Source organism: Callithrix jacchus, chromosome 7, assembly GCF_049354715.1.
Source record: "Callithrix jacchus isolate 240 chromosome 7, calJac240_pri, whole genome shotgun sequence".
Classification (NCBI taxonomy): domain Eukaryota; kingdom Metazoa; phylum Chordata; class Mammalia; order Primates; family Cebidae; genus Callithrix; species Callithrix jacchus.
The window spans coordinates 27,424,169-27,442,878 of NC_133508.1; the positions used below are offsets into that span (position 1 = coordinate 27,424,169).

Here is an 18,710-nt window from a genome sequence, read left to right on the forward strand (position 1 = left end):
AGGACCACAGGTGCATGTCACCATGGCAGACTAATATTTGTATTTTTTGTAAAGATGGGGTCTCACCATGTTACCCAGGCTGTTTTTCAAACTCCTGGGTTCAAGCAATCTGCTTACTTTGGCCTCCCAAAGTGCTAGTTACCGACATGAGCCACTGCACCCAGCTACAAATGCATTCTTTTCTATACCAATGATAAAAGAAGATCAGAAGCAATTTACATTCACATAGTATAGACAAACTCCTTTCATGTATAGTTTTGCCTCATGATTATTAAGTTTTTTATATATTAGTTTGCTGTCTTACAGGCTTTGATGCCTCATGATTTTATTAACTATTTCACCCTCTGTCATATGATATTGCAAAAATATCTGGACCACCTGAACATCCCTAGAAGATCACACTGATTTGTTATGTTGATAGCATCGTGCTGATTAAACAAGATGCTCAACGAGTGGCTACAGTGCTGGAGGCTTTGGTAAGACACATGAGCTGTTACTTCAGTGAAGTTTCTAGGAATCCAGTGGTCAGGGGCCTGTCAGGATAATCCCTCAAAAGTGAAGGACAAATTGCTGCATCCTGAATACATTTTTACAAAGAAGAAAACAAAGCAACTGGTAGGCCTCCCTGGGTTCTAAAGGCAGCATATTTTACACACGTGATTCTCAATGTGCAGGGGCAGGGGAGCAATTTGGGTCCCCAGGGAACATCTGGCCATATTTGGAGACATTTTTTATTGTCATAATTGAGTACGTCACTGATATCTAGTGAGTAGAGGTCAGAAACACTGCTAAACATTCTATCATGCACAGAAAACCCCCTCTATCCCCACAACAAAGAATTATCCAACCCAATATGTCAATAGTGCCAAAGTTGAGAAACCCTAGGTAATATTTTGATGTATATTGGTTTTCATTCACATTTTCTGGCTCATAACTCCCATAACCCTTGTTACAATCTTTTGTTAGATTAAGGATGTTAAGACTGAGGGTCAGGTCTCTGCCCTCCTGCCCTCCTTTCTCTCTAATGTTCCCCATCCTTTTTAATTCAGGGTCCCACTCTATACCCTGGGTAAGGAATGCTGATGTCATAAAGCTTGTGTAAAAACCCAAGAGGACCAGGTTCAGGGAGCTTCCCAATAGATGAAAACATGGAGGTTCCTGGAGGGTGGCACACCCAGGGAGAGCATGGTAACTCCACATCCCTTCCCCCATTCCTCGCCCTACACATCTCTTCATCTGCATCTTTTGTGATGTCCTTTATAATAAACCAGTAAACATAAGTAAGGGTTTCCCTGAGTTCTTTGAGCTGCTCCAGGAAAATAATCAAACCCAAAGAGGGGGTGTGGGAACCCCAACTTGAAACTGGTTGGTCAGAAGTTCCAGAGGCCCAGACTTGTGACTGGTGTGTGTTGGGAGCAGTCTTGGGGATGGAGCCCTCAATCTGTGCGATCTGATACTATCTCCAGGTAGACAGTGTTGGAACTGAAGCTGAGGATACCCAGCTGGTGTCTGCTCTTGGTGTGTGGGGAAACCCCCCTCCCTCCTACCACATTTGGTCTCATAAGTCTTCTCCTGTGTTTAGGATTGTTGTGATGTGAGAGTAGAGGAGAAACATGGTTTGGGGAGAGTTTTTCCTTATACCCTCCATCCTATACTTAGTACTCCTTGGGTACTAAGTACCCCAAGGAGTACCCCTTGGGTCATATGTGTGGTGACACTAAAGCCTGCAGGATTTGAGTGAGCCCAGAGCACAAAAGAACTCTGTATTATGTCCAGATGTGTTCACAAAGCCCTGCCACTTTGGTTAAAGGATCCAGAAGACATTAGGGTGTTAGTGGTATCAGTGGTGGGGGAAAGTCGCAGAGTGATCTTAGGGTAGGCCCCAGTGGGAGAATCATAGAGCAGGCTCCCAGGGTTCTGACAGTGAGTCTCTGTCAGGGGATTGCCTGCAGAGGAGTCCTGTGCCTGACAGAAATGGCTTGGCTTTGTATCCTCTTTGTGCTCAGTCATTGGCTGGAAGCAGCCTGGCGGAATCAAGCCCCCGATGAAAGCACTAGCTGGAGGCTACAGTTCAGTTGTGCTCTCCACAATACGGTCTCCTGAAGACAGATCTGAACAGTGCAACTCCCAGCCTCTGTATCAATCTGGGTCCAGTGACAACACAGAAACCACACAGCAATTTAGTGTGGTTTAATATAAAGAATTACTAAGCTATGAGATGAGAGTAATTATAAAGATGGAAAGAGAAGTCTAGAGGTGAAGGAGAGTACTCAAGAAAGGGTTAATTTGGGAGGGGGGTTCAAACATTGATGAATGAGGTGGGATTGCAGCCTGCTAGGTGGCAGAGAAGTTGGACTCCATTTGCAAGCCTGATTTTTCCTTGTATCTGATTACCAACCTCATTTCAACTGCATCCCAGTAGGTTGTTTCTGCCTGCCCAGACATGGAGGGGTGGCCCTGGCCCAGGTTCTGGTGTGCTGCTGGGTTGTTTCTTCGTGTTCCTTCTACATGAAGGAACTGTGTAGTGCTCTGTCCAGGCTCTGCATTCCTAGAGCATGCACTTCCTTGACTACCCTGAGCTCTGGCCCCAGTCAGTAACCTTTTAAACATGGACACCATGGTCTTTGTGAGCAGGCTTGTGACAACTTCCTCCCCCCAGCCCTTGCACTGCTCTGTGAGGAAGTTGGCTTCCCACCTCCTCACACCATCTATGCACCCATCTATCAGATTGGGCCCCTGGTACTCCAGAAAGGTGCTTCCTGCTTGCTGGGTGACTGTGGACCAGCTCTGGCCATGGCAACCACACCTTCTCCAAAAACACCTGAATCCTCAGTCTGTGGAGCCACCCATTTTAAGTTGTTCCTACTTTGGCTATAATCTCGCCCTAAGAGAGTCTTTAGATTTCTCTTTTCACTTTTATACTACTGTTTTTTTTTTGAGACGGAGTTTCGCTCTTGTTACCCAGGCTGGAGTGCAGTGGCGCAATCTCGGCTCACTGTAACCTCCACCTCCTAGGTTCAGGCAATTCTCCTGCCTCAGCCTCCTGAGTAGCTGGGATTACAGGCATGTGCCACTATGCTCAGCTAATTTTTTGTATTTTTAGTAGAGACGGGGTTTCACCATGTTGACCAGGATGGTCTCGATCTCTTGACCTTGTGATCCACCCGCCTCGGCCTCCCAAAGTGCTGGGATTACAGGCTTGAGCCACCGAGCCCGGCCTATACTACTGTTACAGTTAATAATTCTTTCTCTTTGAGATGGGGTCTTGCTATATTGCCCAGGCTGGTCTCAAACTCCCATGTTCAAGTGATCCTCCTGCCTTAGCCTTCCAAGAGGCTGGAACTACAGATGTGTGCCACTGAGCCTGGCTAAATTTTTTTTTTTTTTTGAGACAGAGTCTCACTCCGTCACCAGGCACCAGCTGGAGTGCAGTGGCGTGACCTCGGCTCATTGCAACCTCTGCCTCCCAGGTTCAAGTGATTCATTCCCCTGCCTCAGCCTCCCAAGTAGCTGGGACTACAGGTATGTGCCACCACACCCAGCTAATTTTTGTATTTTTAGTAGAGATGGGTTTCACCATATTGGCCAGGCTGGTCTCGAACTCCTGACCTCAGGTGATCTATCTGCCTCGGCCTCCCAAAGTAGTGGGACTTGACTAGTTTCATAGATCACGTTGGGGAATGTTGAGGAGACAACATAACTTTCTAGCTGGGCTAGTGTAGGAGGAAAATTTTTGGTGATCATAACGGGAAACACTCTCCCACATCAAAACCATTTGATCTAGCTAAGATGGAGAGGCCTGAGAAGTGTTGTTTTGTTTTTGCTCATTTCTCTCTTGCCAATAAAGACACCTGCCTTAGGGCCAGCCACCTCCTCCGAAGGGGCCCTAGAGCTGTCCAGAGCTATGGAGGTGCATTCCAGCAGCAATTTCTGCTGAGATTCCAGACACATGGCATCTGCGTTGCTAATTCCAATTTGTTGTCAAATTATTCAATCTAGGCTGGGCACGGCGACTCAGAACTGTAATCCCAACATTTTGGGAGGCTGAGATGGGAGAATCTTTTGAGCCTTGGAGGTGGAGACCAGCCTGGGCAACATGGCGATACCCTGTCTCTACAGAAAACACAAAAATAGCTGGGCGTGGTGGCGCGTGTCTGTAGTTGCCTACTCGGGAGACTGAGGTTGGAGGATCGTTGAGTCCAGGAGGTGGAGGCTGCACTGAGCCGTGATTGCACCACTGCATTACAGTCTGGGCGACAGAGCAAGACTGTCTGAAAAAAAAAAAAAAAAAAAAGAGAGATGTAATCTTGGAAAACTAAAAGCAAAAAATAAAACGTAAGGTTGGGCCAAAGGCAGAGGGGGTGGGAGGAGGAGGCACGCAGAAATGCTCTTTCATTTCTTCTGGAGAATGTGCACTGGTTTCTCCTCGCAAGTTTGCACTTGACACATACTGCCACGATCTCCGAAATCCTGTGCCTTCTGTTGTTGCATCTGTTAAGTTCTGATGGAGACCGGCTGGGACCCAAAGGGACGTGGAAAGGGAATAAACTGAGAGATACGGAGACTGAGTTTCTTAGGGGAGTTTTTTCAGAGACGAGGTACCTTCAGCATCTTAAAACTCCACGCTACTCCAGTCCCATTCATGCGTAAAAGCTGCTTCCCCACAGGGGCGAGGCTTCTTTTTGCAAACGTCCTGAACGCTCAGCCAAACTCCCACCGACATTTGTTTGACTGGAACGCAGAGCTAGTCCCCGTCACCGAGATTTGCGAGGATTGGCCTTGCACATGCGCACGGAGCAACCTGGCCCACCGGGCCTTCCTGCGCAAGCGCAGGGACCCGGCTGTCCGAAGCGCGCAGGCGCACTTGTGTCTGGCGGCACCGCTAGCTTGGTAACCCGGAGGGAGAGATTGGAAACCGCGGAGTTTCCGTGTGGAATCTGCGGCTAACAGGGACTGACTTGCTGTGTTGGGCTCCGGAGGGCGTTAAGAGCCGAGAGAGAGATGAGGTGTCTCTGAAGCCCGGACGCCTGGACCATGAAGAGGATTTTTAGTAAGAAGGGCGAGTCGCCCTTGGGTTCCTTCGCGCTGCGGCGGAGGAGCAACTCGGGCGGCGGGGGCGAGCCCGGGGACGGCCCCTACTCGCAGCCCGGGTACCACGTCCGAGACCGAGATCTCGGCAAGATACACAAAGCTGCCAGCGCGGGTAATGTGGCGAAAGTGCAGCAGATTCTTCTGCTCAGGAAGAATGGCTTGAATGATAGAGACAAGATGAACAGGTAATAGGAACCACAAGCCCGGCGTGGGTTCCGCGGGAGCTGGCGGGCAGGAAGAGGAACGCAGTCTGTGGGACCCTCCCCACCCCGGCACCCGGGGCCTGGGTCAGATTCACGCGGCCTCCGCAGCCCCTGGGACGAGGACACCTTGCAGGGTTCCAGCGCTCAGGCCGCCTTTCTGAGCCGCAAAACAAAAACAGAACTCTAGCTGGTTTCCGATCCCCCCCCAATTTCTCTTAGGGAGGACTTCATTGACAATTTGAAAGTGAATTAATGAACAAAAGCACGTACAGCGTTTTATTTTTAAAGTACACATTTAAGACAGTGTCATATACTTTATGGAAAGGTGCATAATGAGTTAAGTAGTTCCCGTAATCTACAACTTCTGGGTTCAAAATTATTTCTATAAAATCTATTATCCTTCAGGCGCGGTGGCTCGCACCTGTAATCACAGCACTTTGGGAGGCTAAGGTGGGAGGATCGCTTGAGGCCAGGAGTTCGAGGACGGCCTGGGCGTTATCGCGAGACTCCCACATCTCTAATAGTCCCAGCTACTTAGAAGGCTAAGGCGGGAGCATCACTTGAGCCCAGGAGTTCTAGGCTGCAGTGAGCTATGTTAGTGACAACATAGCAAGGCCTTATTTTTCAAAAAGAAAAAGAAAATGCCTTTAGGGAGTAGTTGTAATTTTTTTTTTTTTGGAAAAAAAAAAGAAGGAAAAAAAATTTAAAAAAAAAGAATGAAAGAGAAAGAAAGGGGAAGAGGAAGAGGGAGAACGAGAGTGTTGCTTTATTGCCCAGGCTAGAATGCAGTCTAAAAATGGGTATTGAAAACCTCTTTCATGCCAATAATTGTACTTAACAATGGAGACAGGAAGGAATAAGGGAGGAAAATAACAAACAAGCAGCCAACCAATATTTCGTTTAAACCTGTGAAATGCTATGCTATTACTGAGGAGTGATTTATTTCCAATTATGTAGTCACTTTTAGAGTAGGTGTGATGTGGTACTGATAAGAATGTATGTTTTGTGTATTTGGGGTGGAGAGTTCTATAAATGTTTATTAAGTTTACTTGTTCCGGGTCTGAGTTCAAGTCCTAGATATCCTTGTTAATTTTCTGTCTCATTGATCTGTCTAATATTGAAAATGTGATGTTAAACTTTCCCACTATTGTGTGGGAGTCTAAGTCTCTTTATAAGTCATTAAGAACTTGTCTTATGTATCTGGGTGCTTCTGTATTAGGTGCATATATATTTAGGATTGTGAGCTCTTTTTGTTGCATTGATCCTTTTACCATTATATAATGTTCTTCTTTGCCTCTTTTGATCTTTGTTGCTTTAAAGTCCATCTTATCAGAGGCGAGAATTGCAACTCCTGTTATTTATTTATTTATTTTTGCTCTCCATTTGGTTGGTAAATCTTCCTCCATCCCTTTGAGTCTTTGTGTATCCTTGTATGTGAGATGGGTCTGGATGCAGAATACCGATGGGTTTTGGCTTTTTTTTTTTTTTTTTTTTTTGAGACGGAGTTTCGCTGTTGTTACCCAGACTGGAGCACAATGGCACGATCGCACGATCTTGGCTCACCGCAACCTCGCCTTCTGGGTTCAAGCAATTCTCCTGCCTCACCCTCCCGAGTAGCTGGGATTACAGGCATGCGCCACCATGCCCAGCTAATTTTTGTATTTTTAGTAGAGACGGGGTTTCACCTTGTTGACCAGGATGGTCTCAATCTCTTGACCTCGTGATCCACCCGCCTCGACCTCCCAAAGTGCTGGGATTACAGGCGTGAGCCACCACGCCTGGCCGGGTTTTGGCTTTTTATCCAATTTGCCTGTCTGTGTCTTTTGATTGGGATTTAGTCGATTTAAATTTAGGATTAATAATAATATACATGAGTTTAATACTGCCATTTGATGCTAGCTGGCTGTTTTGCCCATTAGTTGATGTAAATTCTTCATTATGTTGATGCTCTTTACTTTTTGGTATATTTTTGGAAAGGCTGATACTGGTTGTTGCTTTCTATGTGTAGTGCTTCTCTCAGAAGCTCTTGTAAAGCAGGCCTGGTGGTGATGAAATCTCTAAGTACTTGCTTGTTCACAAAAGATTTTATTTTTCCTTCACTTGTGAAGCTCAATTTGGCTGGATGTGAAATTCTGGGTTGAAAGTTCTTTTCTTTAAGGATGTTGAATATTGGCTCCCACTCTCTTCTGGCTTGTAGGGTTTCTGCTGAGAGATCTGCTGTAAGTCTGATAGGCTTCCCTTTGTGGGTAACCTGACCTTTCTCTCTGGCTGCCCTTAGCATTTTCTCCTTCATTTCAACCTGATGAATCTGACGATGTGCCTTGGGGTTGCTCTTCTTGAGGAATATCTTTGTGGTGTTCTCTGTATTACCTGGAGTTGAATATTTTCCTGCCTTGCTAGATTGGGAAAGTTTTCCTGAATAATATCCTGAAGAGTATTTTCCAGCTTGGATTCATTCTCTCGTCACATTCAGGTACACCTATCAAATGTAGATTAGGTCTTTTCACATAGTTCCATATTTCTTGGAGAGTTTGCTCATTCCTTTTTATCCTTTTTTCTCTAATCTTGTCTTCTCGTTTTAGTTCATTGAGTTGGTCTTCGACCTCTGATATCCTTTCTTCTGCTTGATCAATTCGACTGTTAAAACTTGTGCATACTTCGCAAAGTTCCTGTGTTGTGTTTTTCAGCTCCATTAATTCACTTATATTCCTCTCTAAATTGTCCTTAGCATTTCGTCAAACCTTTTTTCAACGTTCTTAGTTTCTTTGCATTGGGTTAGAACATGTTCTTTTAGCTCACAGAAGTTTCTTATTATCCACCTTCTGAAGCCTGCTTCTGACAATTCATCACAGTCATTCTGCATCAGGCCTTATTCCCTTGCTGATGAGGAGCTACGATCCCCTAAAGGAGGAGAGGCATTCTGATTTTGGATCTTTGCAGCCTTTTCGTGCTGGTTTCTTCCCATCTTTGTGGATTTATCACCTGTCGTCTTTGTAATTGCTGACTTTCAGATTGGGTCTCTGAGTGGACGTCCAGTTTGTTGGTGGTGATGTTATTTATTTCTTTGTTTTCCTTCCGCGGATGCCCCTCCCCAACAGAGCTGGACCTTCCCGGGTTCAGCTGTGCTTGCTGTGAAACTCAACCATCAGCGTTTCCAGTAGCTGTTTTTTTGTAGGGGTGGGACCAGCCGAGCCCGATCACCTGGCTCCCCACCTCGGAACCCACTTTTTTTCTTTTCCTAATTGAACGGTCGATTCTCTCCCAGGTGTCCCAGTCGCCTGCCGAAAAGGCGCTGGGATCTATGCAATTTCCCGTGCGGGGACGGAGCAGGCTGAAACAGCAGCGCTGAGATTCTTGGCGCTTTTCTGCCCGGGAATCTCCCCGTTTGGCTCCCAGCTTCAGTCCCCCTCCCAATCAGCTGAATGGGTGACTGCCTTCTTGGCGCTCCAAACGCCAACTAAAAGGGCATCCAGTCCCGCATACTCCGCACTGAGAACCGCCACGCTGGGACACCGCGAAACAGCCGAGCCGGCCAAAAGAGTTGCGCTGGGAATCTCCTGGTCTGTAAGCAACAAAAATTCGTCTGAAAGTATGGCGTCCACTCACTCCCTTCACTGGGAGCTGCAACCCTGAGCTGCTGCTAGGCAGCCATCTTGGATCTCTCTCTATACATGTAATTTTTTTTTTCAACATTGCTTAAGCAATGTATTAAGAAGAACCCATAGAATGGATTTTATAAATAAATGTCAGTGCATAATATATGACCATTGAAAGTGGCAATAGTGGCCTTGCCTGGTGTCTCACGCCTGTAATCCCAGCACTTTGGGAGGCCAAGGTGGGCAGATATCCTGAGGTCAGAAGTTCGAGATCAGCTTGAGTTCACCAACATGGTGAAACTCCATCTCTACTAAAAATATAAAAATTAGTCAGGCATAGTAGCAGGAACCTGTAATCCCAGCTACTCGGAAGGCTAAGGCAGGAGAATCACTTGAACCTGAGAGGCAGAGGTTGCAGTGAGCCAGGACTTGGCAATTCAGAGACAGAGTAAAACTCTGTCTCAAAAAAAAAAAAGTGGCAATAGATATAGAAGTATGTTGGCATATGAGGATATACTTTGGTATCTCAAGTGAGAAAAAATCAGTTTGATTACACATGCAAACAGACTGGTCTTGTGTTAGCTGAAAATATGTATGAAACATGGTAAAATTTGTTGTTTCTGGGCATTTGTATAGTAAGTCAAACTTTTCCCTTTTTCTTTTCTATGATTTCTGCAATGAGTATATATAAAAGTTCTAGTGAAAATTTATTAATGAAATAATCCTTGGGAAGAGCAGGAATATGAATCTCACACAGATAAAAATAATCTCTCTCTCTCTCTCCCTCCCTCCCTCCCTTCTTCCCTCCCTACCTCCCTCCCTTCTTCCCTTCCTCCCTTCCTTCCCTCCCTCCCTCCCTCTCTCCCTCTCTTTCGTGGATTGCTATCCAAATAAACAACTTTTATCCTTTTCAGAAGTAAAGGGAATCTTGGCTGTGCATGGTGGCTCACGACTGTAATCCCAGCAATTTGGGAGGCTGAGGCAGGAGAATTGCTGGAACCCAGGAGTTTAAAACTACACTGGGCAACATAGCAAGACCCTGTCTCTATTAAAAAATAGAAATAAAAATTAAAGGTAAAGCAGATTTTTGTTTACACGCCAAAAAGTAAGAAGATAAAAAACAAAGAAAAAGTAAAGGTAATATTTTTATTTGTATTTATAGATTTTTATGTATACAGTTTATGTTTTTATTATAGATTTATTATATTCAAACAAGTACCATTATTTTAGTTGTATCCTTATGACAATAAAAATACCAAATATAAATGATAATTAGGCTGGATGTGGTGGCTCATGCCTGTAATCTCAGCACTTTGTGGGGGCTGACGAAGGCAGATCACTTGAGTCTAGGAGTTCGAGACCAGCCTGGCCAAATTCTTGAAACCCTGTCTGTACTAAAAATACAAAAATTAACCAGGCATGGTGGTGCACGCTTGTAGTCCCAGCTACTTGGGAGACTGAGGCAGTAGAATAGTGTGAACCTGGGAGGGGGAGGCTACAGTGAGCTGAGATTGAACCACTGCAATCTACCCTGGGCAACAGAGCGAGACTCTATCTCAAATAAAAAAAAAAGATAAATATTATTGCAAAGGAATAAAAGAATTGCTCTACTTTATAAGAGTTTTATTTAACAATATTGAACTCCCTAATGATTTTTCCATTCTTTCAATCCATTTATTCATCAAACATAATCTGTTCTGTAGCAGACATAGTCTGTCGCTTTTTTTTTTTTTTTGTAATGGAGTCTCCGTTCTTTGCCCAGGCTGGAGTGCAATGGTGTGATCTTGGCCCACTGCAACCTCCACCCCCTGTATTCAAGCAGTTCTCCTGCCTCAGCTCCCCAGTAGCTGGGATTATAGGCATGTGCCACCATGCCCAGCTAATTTTTGTATTTTTAGTAGAGATAGAGTACTACCATGTTGGCCAGGCTGGTCTCAAACTCCAGACCTCAAGTGATCCGACCGCCTCGGCCTCCCAAAGTGCCGAGATTACAGGCATGAACCACTGTGCCCAGCAACATAGTCTACTATCTCTCAAGACCTTTCCATCCTCAAAAACTTCATGTTTACATACTTGCCCAGCCTGAGCAAGTTGAGAGATTTAAAATTAGACTGTTAGAACTATCTCAATTGAAGCTTTTCCTCCCTCCTCTTACTTATTTTTTTTGAGATGGAGTCTCGCTCTGCCACCCAGGCTGGAGTGTGGTGGTGTGATCTTGGCTCACTGCACCTCTGCCTCCCAGGTTCAGAGATTCTCCTGCCTCAGCCCCTGAGTAGCTGGGATTACAGGCCTGAGCCACCATGCCTGGCTAATTTTCGTATTTTTAGTAGAGATGGGGTTTCACCATATTGGCTAGGCTGGTCTTTAATTCCTGACCTCAAGTGATCTGCCAGCCTGGGCCTCCCAAAGTGCTGAGATTACAGATGTGAGCCACCACGCCAAGCCCCTCATTTTAAACAAAAGTGTTTCTGAAGGTAGAAAATTATAAGAGATAACCTTTAACTGCCTTTTTGGAAAATTTATGTCTTAAATACTGATATTAGTCATTGGAAATATCTGCATATATTCTATAAATCTAAATATTGAATAAAATGAGCCAACCTCTTCATTTGAATCCTGAGTTTCCCTTGGCTTAAAGTTTTTGAAAACACATTAAGAATTACTTTGTTTAAAAATTTATTTTTGAATTTTGAAATGCTCCCAATTATAGTTGTAATAAATCATGAATTACAGGTGGCATTCCAACGTCAGGGACGTTAAAATGTGAGAAAAATGAGCATCTTAGAATCACTGAAATACAGTGTTATATCTAATTTTTTTTTTTTTTTTATATGATCTCTCTCTGTTGCCCAGACTAGAATACAGTGGCACGATCACAGCTCACTGTAGCCTCATCCTCCTGGGCTCAAGCAATTCTTTGGCCTTAGCCTCCCAAGTAGCTGGGACCACAGAAGTGCACCACCATGCCTGGCTAATTTTTAAATTTTTTGTAGAGATGGAGTCTTAATGTGTTGCTCAGGCTGGTCTCAAACTCTTGGACTCAAGCATTCATTCCACCTTAGCTTCCCAAAGTGCTGGGATTCAGGCATGAGCCACCATGCCTGGCCTTATCTCTGATCTTTAAAACATACTGCCAACTAGGTATAATTTTATCATTTTATTTAATTAAAACATCTTTGTTAAATAGTAGTAATAGTAATTATATCTAACAATTATTGAGCTGTTGTTTGTGCTAGGAGCTGTTTTTTTTTTGAGACAGAGTTTTGCTGTTGTTACCCAGACTGGAGTGCAATGGCACGATCTCGGCTCACTGCAGCCTCCGCCTCCTGGGTTCAAGCAATTCTCTTGCCTCAGCCTCCCGAGTAACTGGGACTACAGGCGCACACCACCATGCCCAGCTAGTTTTTGTATTTTTAGTAGAGATGGAGTTTCACCTTGTTGACCAGGATGGTCTCGATCTCTTGACCTTGTGATCCACCCGCCTCGGCCTCCCAAGGTGCTGGGATTATAGGCATGAGCCACCGTGCCCGGCCTTAGGAACTGTTCTAAACATTTTGCATAGATTCTCATTTAAGCATCTCAGTGGTGTCTAATGAGATAGCTACTGTTTTGATCCTCATTTTATTGATGAGGAAACTGAGGCACTTACTAAGCCATAAATGACAGAGCTTAAAGTAGAATTCAACTCCCAAGTTGAAGTGAATACAAAGGCCAAGCCTTTCCTATTCTAATAGGTTGCCCTTTCATTAATGTGGTGAGTAGTTAGAGCTAATAAATATAGTACTTCTTTTAGAAGAAAAATACTTGTTTTGAAGGCAGAGGAATAACGTGTATTAGTCAGTTCTCATGCTGCTAATAAAGACACACCTGTTAGTATATGGGTAATTTATACAAGAAAGAGGTTTAATTAACTCACAGTTCAGCATGGCTGGGGAGGCCTGAGGAAACTTACAATCATGGCAGAAGGAGAGGCAAACATGTCCTTAGCATGGTGGCAGCAAGGAGAAGTGCCAACCAAAAGGGGCCCCTTTATAAAACCATCAGATCTCCTGAGAACTCACTATCACAAGAGCAGCAGCGTGGGGGAAACACCACCATGATTCACTTACCTCCCATGGAGTCTCTCTCACCACACGTAGGGATCATGGGAACTGTAATTCAAGATGAGATTTGGGTAGGGACACAGCCAAACTGTGTCAACATGCTATTTAATGTTTATAATTTTGTGAATCATTGTATGTTTTGAGACAGTGCACTACAGTTTATAAAAAGTCCTGTCACTCTCATAGGACAGCTCTGCATTTGGCCTGTGCAAGTGGTCATCCAGAAGTAGTAACTCTCCTGGTGGACAGAAAATGCCAGCTCAATGTCTGTGACAATGAAAACAGGACAGCTCTGATGAAGGTATATAGTAGCCAGCTCTTTCAGCATGAGATGAATTTGATTTAAATATATAGCATGAAAATGAATTTATCTCATTAAAATCTAACTAACTGGTGAAACCTGTAGAATGTTTATTTTACATTCCTAGAATTTACGATCTATTTCGTGGTCTAATACTGGCAGGCTGTCCAATGCCAGGAAGAGGAATGTGCAACTATTCTGCTAGAACATGGGGCTGATCCAAATCTTGTCGATGTTCATGGCAACACTGCTCTCCACTATGCAGTCTATAACGAGGACATGTCAGTAGCAACAAAGCTGCTTTTGCACGATGCAAATATCGAAGCAAGAAACAAGGTATAAATCAACCAGCTTTGTTTGTACAGTATTTGAAATGCATTTGTTTCAATAGTGACATATGTAAGCATTAGTTTTCCATATTTGGAATCTCAAGCATTCCCTGAAGAAAAGTGTTTTAAAATAACTTAATTGTCTAAGATTTTACTTTAAATGTTGATACTTTTAAAGAAACATTGGGCAGTACATCTTTCTTTTATGCATTTATTGTAAATATTTGTGAAAACACAATTTGTTAAAGGCAATTTTTTTTTCCTTAGGCAGAGTCTCTCTCTGTTGCCCAGGCTGGAGTGCAGTGGTACAATCTTGGCTCACCGCAACCTCTGCCTCCCAGGTTCAAGTGATTCTCCTGCCTCAGCCTCCCAAGTAGCTGGGACTACAGGCATGTGCCACCACACCTGGCTAATTTTTTGTATTTTTAGTAGAGACAGGGTTTCACTATGTTAGCCAGGATGGTCTCGATCTCCTGACCTCATGATCCACCTGCCTCAGCCTCCTAAAATGCTGGGATTACAGGCATGAGCCAATGTGCCTGGCCTTATTTGTTTTCTATTCTATATGTTTCAGTTCATAGGATCTGACATAAGGTTTTCAGTTCAGCTGAGAAACATGTAATTTTGTGCATTTTAAATTGTTTTTCTGTCTTACAGGATGACCTCACGCCACTTTTACTTGCAGTAAGTGGAAAAAAGCAGCACATGGTGGAATTTTTAATAAAGAAAAAAGCAAATGCAAATGGAGTGGATAAATTGAAAAGGTACAGTCATTGTTTTTTTAAACCTTGCATGTTGCATGTTAGAGGTTTTTTTAAACCTGCATGTTGCGTGTTAGAGTTTTTTAAACCTGCCTGTTGTTCTAGAGGGGCAACAGTGATTCTGTTGCTGTTTCTCAAGTTAGAAATATTAAATTAGTAAGGTTAACACAATTATGGGAATATAGTGACAAATAGCAACACAAATCAGGTAGAAAAGCAGTTTGCTTGGATTGGGCAATATAAAAGAAGATTGTATAGTAGGATTCATCTTATAATATTGACTGATGTTTGTTATTTGTAAACTCATGTTTTTGGTCATGTGATCTGTTAGCTAAAGAGGTTTCTTATCAGTTTTATTAGTTTTATAAAATGTGGACTTTAACTTTTAGTTTACTTTTTAACTTCTTAACCCTTTTATGGTGTTGTTCTAACCTCTGCTTTTGTACTTTTCCTTTAGAAATGCTGTATTAAACATGAATAGGAGTTAGAAATCATTTTGTCTTTTGGGTGCCTCTTTGCTTTAAGGTGCTCTCTTTGAAGAATACCAATGTTAAGTTATCCCTAAGTGATTATTAATTGCTATTATCAGATACTATAGTTCCATTATTTTTTTCCTTTTCTATTTCTAGTATATTTTGATGTTTTTATTTTTAGTTGGTGTGGACAAAGGGAAGAAAAACAGCTTTAATTGGATAAGCTTTTCCTTTACTGAAGACAAGTCATAGATAGGTGATAAAAAGAAAAGAGGCTTTAAAAAATCACACAAGACTGGATTTAATTCCTTGCTTTCCCACTTGCTAAGTGTATAAATTTGGGGACCTTACTTATCTCCATATGTGTTCTCTGATATGAAAAGGAGGATACTAAATGTAGCCTTCAAGGTGGTTGTATTTAGTAAGATTATATAGCATTTAATTCACTGCCTAGCCCACGCTTATGGGCATTATTATTGAGACAGGGTCTCTGTCGCCCAGGCTGGAGTGCAGTGGCGCGATCTTGGTTCACTGCAGCCTCTGCCTCTGGGGCTCAAGAAGTCCTCCTTTCTCAGCCTCTCAAGTAGCTGGGACTATAAGCACATGCCACCACATCCAGCTAATTTTTGTATTTTTTGTAGAGACGGGATTTTGCCATGTTACCCAGGCTGGCCTGAACTCCTGGGTTTTAGTGATCCACCTACCTTGGCCTCCCAAAGTGCTGGGATTATAGGCATGAGCTGCTTCACCTGGCCACCATTATTATTGATATTGTTTTAAGCCTGCAGATAGCTCTTATCTGACCCCTACCTGACTTTGAATTGTAATATGTTATATCAGACTAGAGAAGAAATGGAGAATTCTTTATTTAAGTCTTTGTCTACTTTAGATAAGTGAACTTAGCATAGTTTTTGCCCATCAAAAGACTTCTACTATATAATACCCCAGTGAGACAAGAGGCCTCTTTTTTGTCCTTTCCTTTTAGCCTTGGTGATAATTTACAAAGACGAACACTTGAACACCCAAGATGCCTATGTCTATTATAGATGTAAGTAGTTAATTCTACACAGACAGGCAAGATACTAAATTGATAAAGTATATCAAATTATCTGTATATATAACTTTATCAAAGTTTCTAAGCGTAAAATTATCTGTTTTATTTTATTTTTATTTATTTATTTTTTGAGACGGAGTCTTGCTTGGTTGCCCAGGCTGGAGTGCAGTGGCACGACTGACTCACTGCAACCTCTACCTCTTGCATTCAAGCGATTTCCTGCTAATTTTTGTATTTTTAGTAGAGATGGGGTTTCACCATGTTGGCCAGGCTGGTCTTGAACTCCTGACCTCAAGTGATCCGCCTGCCTCAGCCTCCTAAAGTGCTAGGATTACAGGCATGAGCCACTGTGCCTGGCCATATCTCTCTTATTTTAGAGCACCCCTCATGCCTGCTCTATTTTATGAATCATCAAGTATAGTCAGACTTTTTATTCGGCAGAGTTTTGATGTTTTTTCTTAATATGTCTAGGGATGGACTACAGAAAACTATGCTGTTCTCAGTGGTTTAGTATGTAAATGTTTACAATAAAAGGCTAGTTAACACTAAATAGAGGTTTAAAATAATTATAATGATTGCATCTTATACATCAGTTGAGATGTCATAGTTTGGTTCAGGTAATTTTGGAATGGCAGTGAATTAGTCTGCTTCATCAGCCAGAAATCAAGCAAAAGGCTAGACTAGTTAGAAGCAGCAATGGGTATAGGATTCTTTCTGTTTTGTTTTGTTTTGTTTCTGAGACAAGGTCTCACTCTGTCACCCAGCCTGGAGTGCATGGCATGATGAGAGCTTACCACAGCCTCAACCCCTGGGCTAAGGAGATTCTTCCACCTCAGCCTCCCAAGTAGCTGAGACTACGGGCACATGCCACCAGGCCTGGCTAATTTTATGTATTTTTTGTAGAGATGGGGTTTTGCCATGTTGCTTAGGTTGGACTTGAACGCCTAGTCTCAAGCAATTTGCCTGCCTCGGCTTTCCAAAGTGCTGAAATTATAGGCATGAGACACTGTGTCCAACTGGGTGTAGGATTTTTTATCTCAGGATTTTACGAACTTACTCCATAGGGACCCCAATATCATTAATTTGATTCCAATTATAACCCCTATGCATGGGATAAAAATAGTATCACATGTTTAATTTTTCTAACTGGTTATTTGAGTCTTGAAATGTCCAGTTTCGCAGAAAATCTTGAACTGTCCCCTGGGGGCCATCTGCTATGCCATCCACCTTAAATTTTTCAAGAACCTAAGGGGTTCCTTTAAGTCCAAGGAAGGCAGTCCTCTTTTATAAGTCAGAAGGAGGGGAAAAAAGGACATTCTCATCATTTTTTTGTTACCAGCGATTCTGTGGCTGCATTGTTGCCATTGAAACTGGTCCTGCAGTCTGGAAATGATTGACCTTTGCTAACAGGATGCTCTTACTGATTGAGATCTCTCAGTCTTCATGGTGATTCAAATGTAGACTTCAAAGTTAGGACTTTTTTTTTTTTTTTAAGTTCACTTACATGTGTTTATAGGCTGAGCCATTGTTTTCAAAGCACTAGCACCCTGCTCTGGCAGCTGGCATCCTAGCTTTAGCCACACACAGATTGACCCTTCCCTCCACACTCAAACTCTTAATGTGGAGACCATATCTAAGCCTTGACTTTCATGGTAAGTTAGCCATCGAGGCATTTTTTTTTGAGACGGAGTTTTGCTCTTGTTACCCAGACTGGAGTGCAATGGCATGATCTCGGCTCACTACAACCTCCGCCTCCTGGGCTCAAGCAATTCTCCTGCCTCAGCCTCCTGAGTAGCTGGGATTACAGGCACTCACCACCATGCCCAGCTAATTTTTGTATTTCTAGTAGAGACGAGGTTTCACCTTGTTGACCAGGATGGTCTCGATCTCTTGGCCTCGTGATCCACCCGCCTCGGCCTCCCAAAGTGCTGGGATTACAGGCGTGAGCCACCGTGCCCGGCCAAGGCTTTTGTTTTTCTTTTCTTTAGCAAATATTAGTTGGGACTTTTCTGTCAGAGAAGTTCAAATAATGTTTCAGGAAGAGAACAGAGTTTCCTTTCTTCTTTGCTACCAGGTCTGTACTCCAAAGCCCTTTTATATTGTGTAGCAGCTTTTCTTAGGCAGTGAAAGGTTCTCTATTGCCCTTCCCTAGAGTAGTGAGTACTAACTTGTGGTTGGCTCCTCAAGTGATCTGTTTTTCATAATGAAAATCTCCCAAGCTACTTGCATCTCTACCTTAAATTTTAAAAATATTTTACAATTGTACCTCACAAGGAAGCCATTCAACAGAATTCTCTGAGCCTAAAGTAGGTTCGTTGGATTGAACAGAGCTAAGCCTCTTCCATGGCTCATCAGTATCCACGTATAAAAGTAGGGCTTTGCGCCTGCTTCAGCAGCACGTGTATTAACATTGGAACAATACAGAGAAGATCAGCATGGCCCCTATATAAGGATGACACACACATTCCTGAAGCGTTCCATATTTTGCACAGTCCCTGGAAGGCCATTTTACTATTTGTTAACAGTGTGAGTTAAAGCAAAAGGGTGGCACCCAGTATTGAAATTGTGATTTTCATGACAAAAATATTCATGTGTAAGGTGACTTATGAAATGAGAATGGAGCTAACATGTGGGATGTTATGTGTAAATATGTTGTTAGTAGGTATTGCAGAAATGAGAAAATGTCAATTCGCATCTCCTTCATGGAACTTAAAAGTAGAGGCCTGGTGCAGTGGCTCATGTCTGTAATTCCAGCACTTTGGGAGGCAAAGGCAGGAGAATTGCTTGAGGCCTGGAGTT

At 43.2% G+C, this 18,710-nt stretch overlaps 1 protein-coding gene and 1 non-coding gene across 25 annotated transcripts in view; both read left to right on the forward strand.

Annotated features, from left to right (window-relative positions):
- Positions 1 to 4,868: 4,868 nt before the first annotated feature.
- Positions 4,869 to 18,710, forward strand: part of ANKRD26 (ankyrin repeat domain 26) — a 96,845-nt gene continuing 83,003 nt past the window's right edge. For all 24 annotated transcript variants that reach the window (XR_013519596.1, XR_013519593.1, XR_013519594.1 and 21 more), the window contains exons 1-4: positions 4,869 to 5,276; positions 13,180 to 13,294; positions 13,457 to 13,630; positions 14,281 to 14,387. Coding sequence is in view for 16 of the 24 variants with exons in the window: in XM_078329622.1 (XP_078185748.1) it covers positions 5,035 to 5,276; positions 13,180 to 13,294; positions 13,457 to 13,630; positions 14,281 to 14,387 (638 nt within the window). In the remaining 8 variants the exon portion in view is untranslated. The remainder of the gene's footprint in view (positions 5,277 to 13,179; positions 13,295 to 13,456; positions 13,631 to 14,280; positions 14,388 to 18,710) is intronic.
- LOC118143367 (U6 spliceosomal RNA) lies at positions 18,296 to 18,398 on the forward strand. The gene has a single exon (XR_004727594.2). It is a non-coding gene; the product is annotated as a U6 spliceosomal RNA (small nuclear RNA).